Source organism: Ictalurus punctatus, chromosome 7, assembly GCF_001660625.3.
Source record: "Ictalurus punctatus breed USDA103 chromosome 7, Coco_2.0, whole genome shotgun sequence".
Taxonomy (NCBI): domain Eukaryota; kingdom Metazoa; phylum Chordata; class Actinopteri; order Siluriformes; family Ictaluridae; genus Ictalurus; species Ictalurus punctatus.
The window spans coordinates 24,072,740-24,085,591 of NC_030422.2; the positions used below are offsets into that span (position 1 = coordinate 24,072,740).

At 36.7% G+C, this 12,852-nt stretch overlaps 1 protein-coding gene and 1 long non-coding RNA gene across 2 annotated transcripts; both read right to left on the reverse strand.

Annotated features, from left to right (window-relative positions):
* Positions 1 to 1,847: 1,847 nt before the first annotated feature.
* On the reverse strand, positions 1,848 to 4,348 carry LOC128633125 (uncharacterized). The gene is made up of 2 exons (XR_008396775.1): positions 3,858 to 4,348; positions 1,848 to 2,738 (listed from the first exon to the last, which is right to left on the reverse strand). It is a non-coding gene; the product is annotated as an uncharacterized LOC128633125 (long non-coding RNA).
* A 396-nt stretch (positions 4,349 to 4,744) lies between these two features.
* LOC108267937 (E3 ubiquitin-protein ligase TRIM39) lies at positions 4,745 to 11,119 on the reverse strand. The gene is made up of 8 exons (XM_017472525.3): positions 10,973 to 11,119; positions 10,282 to 10,368; positions 7,449 to 8,005; positions 7,097 to 7,192; positions 6,742 to 6,975; positions 6,483 to 6,645; positions 6,346 to 6,381; positions 4,745 to 5,670 (listed from the first exon to the last, which is right to left on the reverse strand). The coding sequence occupies exons 2-8, from the start codon at positions 10,298 to 10,300 to the stop codon at positions 5,123 to 5,125; spliced, it is 1,653 nt and encodes a 550-aa protein (XP_017328014.1). The 5' UTR covers positions 10,301 to 10,368; positions 10,973 to 11,119; the 3' UTR covers positions 4,745 to 5,122.
* Positions 11,120 to 12,852: the final 1,733 nt, after the last annotated feature.

Consider the following 12,852-nt stretch of genomic DNA (forward strand, 5'->3'; position numbering starts at 1 on the left):
TTTATAGTCATTCAAACTGCACATGAAATAACAATAACGTTGTTTATTTCTTCTGCAGATTATCATGATTATCGGACAAGATCGTTTTCTCCTGGGCCACGACATTTCATCTTTGTACCAGTAGATGGCAGCATTTGGAGCAAATGGAGGATTCCTTCATTCATTCACTCATGATCACATGGATCACATGCTGGAATTATTTTATTAGTGATTAACACTTTTTGATCATATTGTATTGTTTCTTTTGCAATTTTTGCTTCTAAATAAAATTATTTTGAATGATTAACTGTATTTTTGTTTTAAGGGGAAACAGGTTTTTGTTCAATTGTATCTACACAGATATCAGCAGCTGCTTTTAATACATTTTATTGATCACATTAAATTCTGCAGTAAAAAAAAACATTGTGAACTGAATGATGATCTTTATTAATATTTGAATTGTAATGAGAAAGTTCCACAATCTTTAAAAAACAGACTGTAGAAATGTCAGTGTTATATCTCATGTGCTGGTAGATGCCCTGGATTTTTTTATTATTATTGTTGTTGTTTTAAACTATTGCAATGTTGTGCCTACACTTAAAAAAAAAAAAAAAAAAAAAAAAAAAAAAAAAAAAAAGATTTGATGAACACAATTTTTTTTGAGGGAAGGATTTCCATCCAATAAATATTTCCCCAGCTCTCAAAAAACCTCATCCATGCAATGAGATGTAATTGAGTTGCTCCAACTTCCTTTTGATCAAATAAAGTTCAAATGAAATGGATTCATTTATAAAAATGTTTATATATATATATATATATATATATATATATATATATATATATATATATATATATATATATATATATATATATATATATATATACACACATACTTGTTGAACTCAAACTAAAAGATATAATTGGAAAATATATTAGGTAGAAATACTTCAAATTTTATTCCCCTATATACAGACAAGAGAGACAGAACTTTGTTCAGATGTTTTTATTTAAAACACATTATTTTAAATAAAAATAAATATTTTATTATAAAAAATAATAAAACAGGTAAAACAATTGACAATGCAGTTATTTACCTGATTATTTAAATCAGGTGATTATATTCACCCATCAGTGTAAATGTCTCTGTGTATAAAGACAAAAGAATGAGGTGTAATCACTGATTGAAGGTTTAGTGTAGTTACTGTGTTTGTTTGTGAAGATAATGATGAAGGAAAACATGGTGCACCCCAAAAAAACTTTCAGCTTGGGCTTTATTCTTTCAACAGTACGTACAAAACAAATAGAAATCATTATTTTAAAAAACCTTTCCATGATTTTTGTGCTATCTGGTTATCTCTATTATCCCGCATGGCTGGATCATCTCTATATATGGTCCTGCATGGATGGATCATAGAGATGTCTGTACAATCGGACATTTCAGCAAGAAAGGTCATTCATTTATCAAATGTTGAGAACTTATAAATTCACAATCACTAGGGAATGTTGTAGCTAAATTACTCAGATACCCAGCACTTAACCAAGTCTCAGTCATAAAGAGAATGATGGTTTGCAGGATTCACCCTTCTTCTACGAATATAAAATCTGTGATTCCATCTTTGATGTCAATTCTGAATGCTCCTGATAAACAGGAACAAGACAAACATTCCTCACAGCAGAAGCATGGAGCAATCTCCTCCAACAAACTGAGGGAAATTTTACATGACAACGTTTTCAACTAAAAACAGAAAACTTTGTATGCAGATTGGCTGTTCATTTACACGACAACAGTGTTTTGGGGCCTGAAAACACAAACAGAGATCAGAAGGGGGGTGCAAATTGGTTTCAAGAAAAACACAGACACAGCATAATTTGGGTACTCTGAATTTTATTGCTTTTCAAATAGAATGTCTTTTCAAATAAATGAAAAACCCACATTCCCACTCCCTCTGCATTTTCTGATGGGAAGAGGCGGAGCTTAGCTGCCTTTAATCTAGCGGTCAGTGCAGACCAATGTTGCCAACTTAGCGACTTTTCAGACCCCTTTAGTGACTTTTATTTTTCCTTCAAAAAACCCCCCAAAAAACAAACAACTACCAAAAAAAAGCACCTAGCAACAAATCTAGTGACTTTTTGGACAAACCTTAGCAATTTTCCAAATATCGCCAGTACTCTCCTGCAAGAGTGAGGTCTTGCTTTCCCGCTGCACTCACACCTCTCTCCGCGTCTGCTCAGTTCAGTGAGTGTCTGAGAGCCGGAGCTTCAACAATGTCATGGATAATGAGATGCGCCCTTCGTCCCAATTTACATCATACATATGCGATGTACTTGTATTTACATGTAAAACAGTCCACATTATTACTAGTTCTCTTGTTCAAAGTACTTCTAGTGTTCAGAAACATTTCTCATCATTCATGTTCTACAACTGTCCGTTATATAGTTTATTATCGGCTGAGAAATTTAATATCGGTGCATCTCTATAACCAAGACAATCCTCCAATAACAGGCGGCCAAACTAGCCTAACCCTGGCACCAGTCTGCTGAGTTATGGAAATTTAATGCAATTTTCATTTTTAACAAAGTGACCCTTCCACCATTGAGCAACACTTCACAAGACAGGATTACATTTCTCCAAACCTCATTTTTTTCTGAACCAGGTTGACTTCCATGTATTGATATTTCTGGTACTGTTCATCAAGTTTCCTCAGTACGACGTCTGCCGTGTCGTTGCCGGGCTTCTTCATAAAGGAATCCACATCCTCCTGCGGCGCAAAAGAGAGAACAACAGTCTTTCAGCAAACCGTCAGGATGTGGGCTTTGTCCCAAATAACAGAAATAATGTGACTAATGAGGACAGCACTTCTATATGGACATACAGTACAGTAGTATGCAGTGTGGGACACAGCCCAGTGCAATAAATAAATAAATAAAGTAAGTGTGTTCAAAGAAAAGATAAAAACACATTTTCAGTCATTATTATCATCTCTAGTACAGCTCAAGTTGACTGTGTACAGAAGGAAGCTACACTGGACTGGACTACTGATCATAAGGTTATGAGATTGAATCCCGGTACTGTCAAGCTGCCACTGTTGGATCCTGATGCTCCAACGCTCAATCCAGCAGTCGCTTTGGATCAAAAGCATCCATCAAATGAATAAATACAAAAAAGACACGCATCAAGCGTATGCTGTTTTCTTGCTGTATTAACTCCTCTCTAACGGGGGTTTTAGCTTGATAGTATTATTAGACCCTGATCTATTTACACTAGCATGAGGAGATACTGTATTTTAATGGAGAATACAGAACACTTCTCTCCACATAATGCTGTCAATGTAAAATGCACATTATACACATTCACACATATTTCATTTACACCACATCCTGCCTGTAGATTTTAAGAATTTGACTTTCAGTTGGATTCAGTATTTCACTTTGTCACCTTTTATCAGTTCCATGCTCTCATCAAATCCCACATTTCATCACTGATCAGCTCTGCAGAACAGTAACGGACTAAATAATAATAATAATAATAATAATAATAATAATAATAATAATAATAATAATAATAATCCAGAAAACAGTTGAACAGTCATAATGAATTATTTCACGGACAGACTTCAGAAGCGACCTCGAATTGAAAATACCCGCAAGACCAAGTCTCTGGTTTATAATAAAGGCGTGAGTTAGCTGTAGCCTGTTAGCCAGCATGAGCCACAGCCTTAAAAGGACACGGAGGAACTTCAGCTCCTGAACCGTGTTAGCATAGCGGGCTAAGCTAACGGCTAATCTCCACGGCCTCTAAAGATATTAACACGCTTACAGAAGAGCCCGTGTTTACTCCACACATAATAAGCACATTATTCTGACAGGTAATTACTCACTACAAACACTGCTTCAGGAATTCCTAAATGTTTTTTCTTATTCGCAGCTGCAGCACTGCTGTTCTCTATGGTGGCCGCCATTTTTGGAAAGAGCCAGAGCGCTTCCTCTTTACGTAGATTTCGGAGTTTACCGTCTCTGGGGCGCGCGAACCTTTTACCGTGAACGCTCCACGCGACGTAAAATTGTGCTCTATGGGATTTATGGCGTTACCATGGATACAAGTTTAATGGCCGAGGAATGAATTCTAAATAACACGTCTAATTAAAAATATAGGCTTTAAATCTAAATAAATAAATAAATAAATTATGGAAGGACGTCAACTCCCCTCTTGGATTGATTGGCTAGAGGAGGAGCTGTAGTGGACCAATGGTGACGCTAAATCCCGCCCTAATTTACATGAAACTCGAACTGCAACATTTGGAAAAGTGGAGAATGTGGAAACAAGAGAGAAGGAAAAACAGCACAAGCGTTCAAAAAAAGAAAACATGAGCAGAAAATGTCAGAGAGCACAAAAACACAGTAATATAACCAAGGAATATTATTTTGTGCGCCATTCAAAAACCTTTGAACTCATGTTCAGTTTTGTGCGATATAATTCTGCATGTGTTTTTAAATGTTTGATTCACGCTTATTATTTTTCGATCCTGCAATACTTTTGATGGGAAATTGATCCCATAAAAATAGACCACACAATTTCACCTTTCTACCAGCAGATGGCAGAAATCAGTGCAGAAAGAGGATTCATTTATTCACTCATTTCTTTTTTTAAAGAATACAATAACCCTGACATGTTTACTCTAAATAAAAGATGTATGTGTTTGTGTTTGATGAAGTTTGAAGGTGAAACTCAGTGGTGTTCGGTTTTATCTACACAGACATCAGCAGCTGAACTTCATACATTTTATTCATCATATTAAATTCTGCAGTAAAACTCAGTGTGAACTGTAAATAATCTATATTCATATTTGATTTGTAGTGACAAAGTTCCACAATCATAACGTGTAAAAAACACGCTGTAGGATTAAAATAAATTTGTTTATGTGAAAAAACAAGTATTAAGATCCATAATCGTAATGTGTAAAAAACAGATTGAATGATTAAAATTATTTGTTTATCCAAAACAAACAAACAAACAAACAAGTATTAAAGTAAACTGTACAGAACTTTAAAAGGAAATATGTATTTCTAAAATTTACTAGAAAAAGGAAAATATTTCTTTTTCTTCTCACCATTTAATAAACGATTATATCTTTGAGGTGAAAATTCATTCAGTGTTAAATACAGGAGAGATGATCAGTGGTGCTGAATTTTTACCTCCTTCATTAAAACAAGGACTGAAGTAAGGATAGAGTTTCTCAGTGAAAGACTGACCAGTGAAAGAGTAGATATGAGAGCTGGACTTCACATCATAAAAGGAGACCAGACCCTCCTCATAATCCACAAACACCCCCACCTTCTCCACCTTCTCTCTCAGTGTGAGGGGGACAGGGGGACCAACACAAGCTGTATACCGATTCTCATTCCTCAGTATCACAGTCCAGAATCCATTCTGAGGAGTCAGTGTAATTTTCCCCTTCCTGTTAATGGACTCTTTGGCGACTCCGAGATCCCACTCAGTTTTCCCTCTGACCTGCACCTCATAATAAAATCTCCCTGAGGAGAAACTCTGCTTTCCCAGAACACAGGCACATTTATTAAACCTCTGTGGTGTATCAGGGAGATCCTGTTCTGTGTCTCCATGTGTCACTTGTTTTCCATCATCAGACAGGATGAGTTTAGGATGAGCTGTATCAGGATCCAGAGTCACATCCACTGAGAGAAACACACAGAGTGAGATGTGAGTTTGCAGGTAAAAAAATATTAACTCATCATCAGTGGATCAGATTCATTAGGATTTATAAGAGGATTTGTAGAAGATTAAATAATGAAACATTTTAAATGATCTCTTGTAAAAAGAGAAAACTTGTACAGTTGATGGTAGGAGCCTGTCAAAGAAGAGAAATATAAAATGTTTTCCTTCTGAAACTTTATTTCATATTTTAGAGTCACAGAACATGAGAAAAACACACACACACACACACACACACACACACACACACACACACACACACACACACACACACGAAAACATGAAAACATGACTTTTGCAGAAAAACATTTACATTTGATAGGCAAAGAAATTAAAGTTTAATACTCATGAATAAAAAAAAAAAGGATAAAGTGAATCTCTGTCCAAACATACATGTTTCCTGCATGACTTTCTTAGTGAAATGTAAGAAGAAGATCAGTCTTTCTAAAGTAGAAAAGGGTTTAAGGGCTTTAGTGCATGGCAGTAATATGGAGCTATAGTGAGGAGGATCATGAGAGACACTTTAAGACTTCCTTTTAGCTGGAGAGATCTACAGATGAAAATCAGTCTGATGATGCAGTGGTGTAATGCTGATATGTACATTTTAATATGAGAGGAAATCAGAAACCTCACTGTACCTGCATACTGCTGAATCCTCTTCAGTTCTGTGGAGACTAATCACAACAAAACATCACTTTCATTACATTTAAGATCATTTTAATGCAACACATTTTAGACTTATGCCTAAAAATTGTTAAATATGAAAGTTCCTCACCTGTTTCCTTTAACTTGTCATTGAGTGTTTTAGTGAGTTTCTTATTCAGAGTCTTCTGAAGCTGAGACAGAGCTGTCCTCACAGTGTCCCCACTCAGATCAGTGTTAATACTGATCTCAGTCCAGTTCTTGGTGTGTGGAGGGCTGCACATGGAGGAGTAAATCTACAGTAGAGCAGGAGAGAGGAGAAATCCCTCAGCATGGTGAGTGTTGTTCTGTGGTGTTCTGCATTGCCAGTGAGCAGAGAGAGGAACACTGACCTGTAGGAGGTGGAGATGCTCCTCAGTGTGTGAGAGCTGCTCCAGCTCAGTGTCTCTCCTCTTTAGCACAGTGATTTCCTGCTCCAGCTCTTTAATGAGTCCTTCAGCCTGCCTCTCTGCTGCTTTCTGCTTCTCCTCCATCACCACCAGCAGCTCAGCCTGACTTCTCTCAATGGAGCGAATCAGAGCAGTGAAGACTTCAACACTGTCTGCTTTCTCTTTCTCTGTGCTTCTCTAAAGGAGGAACACATTTTCACTTCCATCAGATTACACTGAATAGAGAAACAATGTTTAATGCAGTTTGTTCATTTCTACAAGTTAGAGCAAACAATATGCAAAAAAAATTCCCACACACTTTGCTGAGCTCTACTGAGTGTTTGATCTTTTGGATATTCTTCACTTGGTCCTGAATCATCTGCTGCACATCTGTCTGTGTTTTCCCCAGCTGTGTCTGAGGACAAAGCAGAAGAAATATATTTGATTTTATACTTATTAAATTTGTCCTTCTGTTTTGTTAAAAGTGAATTGTCATAATTTTCCCTATGCGTGGTGTAACAAATAATTTTCAATAATAAATTATTATTATTGTCAATTAATTATTTTCTTGGAGCTGTTCTATCTGAAGTCAAAATCTATCTACCATAGGATAAATTGAATTGTAATATCCATAAGAATTTCAAAATCTGGTGTTAATCAGTGTTTCTCACCTTCCTCTCTCTGCTCTCCTCCTCTATAGGAACAGTGTTGTGATTCTTGTGATCTCCTTCAGTGCAGAACTTACACACACACGTCTGATCATCTCTACAGAACAGCTCCAGAGCTCTCTCATGTTTCTGGCATATGTAGTCCTCCAGGTTCTCCACAGGGTTTATTAATTTGTGCGTCTTAAGTTTGGGAACATGATTATGAAGCTCTAGATGAGTTTTACACAAACTTGCGCAACAATCCAGACAGGATTTCAGGGCCTTCAGCTTCTCTCCAGTGCAGGCGTCACAAAGAAGCTCAGGTTTGTCTTGACCACGTTTCTTCTTGAAGTGATCTGCAACCTCTCTCAGTGTTGTATTTATCTTCAGTTCAGGTCTCTTGGTGAATTTCTCTTTACATAATGGACAGTTACAGTGTTGACTCTTCTCCCAGCACTGTGTAAGGCAGCTCTTGCAGAAGTTGTGTCCACATGGAGTGGTGACTGGATCAGTGAACACATCCAGACAGATCGAACACTGCAGCTGATCTTCAGACAGGAGACTGCTGGAGTCACAAGAAACTAGGTTTGATAGAACAAAAGTTACACATTGTTTATAAATAGTGTAAAAATACTGTAATTAGTTTCAACCTTGTCTCTATACAGTAAACTGCATCTGCAGTGAAGGTGTGAAAATCACAGACCAGAATGCAGGGAATCTGCAGGTTTGAGATCATGAAATTTAAGCCTTCTAAAATTTTGTAGGGCAAAATAAAAGATCAATTAAGACCAAATTCGCAAATTAAAAAATGGTTTAAAAACACCTTAAATCATTAATCAGCTGGTTTATAAAACTGTAGATACCAAAAATCAACACTGCAAAATCAAGACCATTAAGGCTACTTGTATGCCTCTGGACATGTTTATTTTATAATAATGTACATCGATGTGTTTTCTTTTTCAATAATGCAATACATTTTTATGGATATAGACACATGCTTAATATTCCAAATATCCTGCATTAAAATACAGGTGAACTACTTAAAATGCAAAGCACTGTGTAAACCACCACAATTTAGTGCTAAGACTTAATTCAATTGTACAGAAAACTGTAGGGATTAAACATTTTAATGGAAGAATCACTATTATAATCTCGATTATGAATCTCTATAATTTTATCCCTATGATGAATCTTTATAATTTTAAAGAAAATATCTCTTTGCTTGGTCTTGGTTGTTGCCTTTAGACTCTCATCAACATTGACCACAAACACAGCCTTGTTTATTGCCCTGCACAGTGTTATTTACTTATTTATTTTAGCGTACCGAGCCAAAGTGAACCTGGTGATGTAGCCAGTCTTGTCTCGTCCGCATATGAAGGTCTTCACAAGCTCGGAGTTGGGAAACATTGCTTTAAAAACTGAATCAATAACGACTGCTGTCATTGGAAGTGTATGAGTGATGATTCTCCAGTGTCCGTTATACCAGATAACCTCTGCTTTCAGAGTGGGCCTAGAGCCACATATTACTCGGATGTTGAATGATTACTGGTTGGAAGTTTGTACGCTTGTACGCTAGTCCGCTAGTAGTTTCAGTACTAACACTGCACTGCTTGGCTACCTGACAGCAACAGGCAGCAATAGGATTTTGCTATAGCTCGCACATACTGTACTGCTTCAGCTTTTCCCCTTGCATGTGTCATTCCACGGCCTGAACACCCATAGAGCCAATTTTAAAGCATTTCTTACAAATGCTACAGTGGGTTTCCAAATCATTTCCTGCTACTGCTTTTAACCAATCCGAGAACTGATTATTTTCTGGCCACTTGCTGTTAGATTTACATTTCCCCATTACTTCACATCCACCTCAGCGCATCCCGTACCATTGTAGCAGCTCTGTTAGCGTGCAAATCAGTTACCATACTAACCAAAAACCAATCAAAAACACGTTTGATTATTCAAATGTCAACTCTGTTCACACTCCACAATGTAAGACCTCTGCTAATTATTTTTAAGCGTTTTCCCCACTATTTATGACATTTAAGACTTTTCATGCCCTTAAATTTGTTGAAAGTGAATATAATGCTTTTCCAGGCTATTCAAGTACCCTGTATATGTTTTCCTGTACTCATACGAAAAAGGCTTTTTATTCTAATATAAACTCACTTACACTTGAATTTTAAAGGCTCTTGCTGATGTTATTTAATTATTTGCAAATGTAGCTCTTACATAAGAAATAAAAAACAAGTACCTGCATTAAAAATAATCACTGACAGGGTGGTGTGATGACACAAAGCTTCGTTATCATCCCAGAGCTGATTATTTTCACAGAAAACTGTACATGTTGAGTGCTTTATTTCTCTTACACTGTATCACTGCAACACGACAACAATAACACTTTTTTCTTTAACAAAGTCACTTTTATCAGTCTGTAGTTACTTTAAATGATGTGGAGCACATGCAGACCAGATTCCTATATTTTTAACAACATATCTAATTATGGAATTATTTCATTATATATTTAAATATTTAACTAATAAATATTCCTCCATAGTTATACTATCAGTGTCAATAAATAGCTTTCTGAGATGTGTGTGCATTATCACACAAGTGTTCTTCTTATCTGAAAACAGAGGCATAAAATCATCAGAAAAACAATTAAACCGTTCATTGAGATCATTTTGATAACAATTAATTTCAGCCAAAATTTCATATTGTGCCAGTCCTTCAATAAATGATGTAGCACATCCACCATGCAGTGCAAGTCATTGTGAATTAGTTGTTAGTACAGAATAGTAACTTACTACTTTGTAACTATTTAATAAATACAAATAAATCATATATAAGCTGTATAACTTACAGGAATCTGGTTGTTCCATGCTCCTCCTTCTTCCGCCTTTTGTTGGTGATGAAGATTCAGCTATTTACTTGCTCCTGTGTTTTGAATCTTTTCAGTAAGAAATCACATCATTCAGTTCACACATGTAACAGTATGAGGTGATACTGATTAGTCTGTCTGACTCAGCATGCCTGTCTGCAGAGCTAAACATGAGCAATGACACTGGAAGCATTTAGACTGTGATATAAAACACACGTAAACATTCTTCATCTTCATTAGATTGTAATAAACACAGAATTTCACTGATCATTCTCACAGCTCTCAGCTCACTAACTGTATCATTCACAGTTTCTCACTTCCTGATATGTTTGTAGAAGTGTTTATGTTTCACCCAGTGCTCACCTCTGTACTTCTAACACACACACACACACACACACACACACACACACACACACACACACACACACACACACACACACACACACACAGGTAATTCAGTTAAGCTCACATATTTGGACAAATGTAGTCATTAAGCATAAAGTTTAATTATATTTTAACTTGTATTTAATTGTTCATGCTGGAATCAGTTCAACACTCCACTTTTGAGCAGTTAATAAAATTGTGTAGTTTTCTGACATTGTTATCAGTTTATCCTGATAAATCACACACTGACAAAACCTCTGAACTATAAAACATTCACTGAAGTACATACCTTTATTTGTATACTGCATTTATATTCCAGAGTCAGTGAATATCCTGCAGTTAATTTCAGAAATGAATGTGAACATAAGGGTTTCTTCTCGATGTGAGCTAACTGCTTTACTCTTTCACTTTAGTCACTTCCTTGTTCACTTTGTACTGATTGATAAAGGGGCAGTTCCACATATGATCACAATGCAGTTTGTCTCCACCTTCCTAGCTTCACCTCTGCTCATGTGTATTTATAATCATTCAAACTGCACATGAAATAACTATAATGTTATTTATTTCTCCTGCAGACTAGCATGTGAAAATGACCAGCATGCCAAATTATTTACCGGCATAAAGTTGGGCTGACGTTGGGACCATCTCTAAAGTTACATACGACATTGTTAAACACGTTTCTAACTTCAATAGCATTTGAAGAGAATGACTTACAGTCATATAACCAACTGTACAGTGTTCATGTAGGTGTCACTTATGATGCAAATTTTTTTTTTAGATTTTTGATATTCAATAAAATAAACTATCAAATCATGTGTAAATATTGCCATGTACAATGCCAGTTCCAAAAAAGTTGTGACACTTCCGAATGGGCTCATACACAAAATATACTATAATGTAAAGCTCAATAGCATTTGAAGAGAATGACTTACAGTCAGAAAACCAACTGTAAAGTGTTCATGTAGGTGTCAGGTATGATGCACTGGATCAACCTTATAGATTTTTGACATTTAACCCTACAATGATGAACGAAAAAGGTATGCACCTGCATGAACCATCATTTTTGGTAACTGAGTGCAATTTTTTGAAACAGTTGGTTTTGTGACTGTAAGTCCATCCATCTTCTACCACTTACTCCTTTTCAGGGTCATAGGGAACCTGGAGCCTATCCAGGGAGCACAAGGCAGGGTACAGCCTGGATAGGGTGCCAATCCATCGCAGGGCACAATCACATATACACTCACACACCCATTCATACACTACAGACACTTTAGACACACCAATCAGCCTACCATGCATGTCTTTAGACTGGGGAAGGAAATCGGAGTACCCGAAGGAAACCGCACATGCAAACTCCACACATGGGACTCAAACCCTGGACCCTGGAGGTGTGAGGCAGACATGCTAACCACTAAGCCAAATGTAAGTCATTCTCTTCAAATGCTATTGAAGTTAGAAACGTGTATACCAACGTTGTATGTAACTTTAGGGACAGTCCCTTAATTTGCAAATATCAAATGTCCAAAGTCAAGCCAACTAGTTCTTCTGAGCCATAAAGCAGGGTAATCAAAACCACTGCCTTGTAAACTGCAATTTTTGTTTCTAACCGAATGCCATGATCATCCCAAAGACATTTACATAGACTGCCAAAAGCAAGACTTGCCTTAGCCAGGCATGCACTTACATCATCAATATTTTATTTTTTACTTGTCTGTGGCTTTGAGTTTGATATGTCCTGCCGTGATTGGTCGTCCAGTCTTTCTGACTTAAATAGCACTTTAGTCTTCTTCAAGCTGACTGTGAGCCCAAATCTGCTTGCTGCCCATACAAATTTATCAAACAACAGCTGGGCATTGGTTTGAGTGTGAGCTAGAAGAGTGCAGTCATCTGCATACAGCAGTTCTTGAACAAAAGATCTTTGATTGAGCTTCAAACTGGTGCAACTTGAATACGTTACCATCAGAGTGGATTCCCAGTTCACAGTCTCAGAAGGTGACCAGTAGCATCATTGAGAAGAAAATGCTGAAAAGTAATGGAACAAGGACACAGCCTTTCTTTGTGCCTACATTGACCACCAAGAGATTGAGCACAGTGTTCCAGCTGACTACAGAATCAGCTGGGTTAATGGTTTTTTTTTAGACAGCAAAGGCTTTCTCCTTGCACACCTCC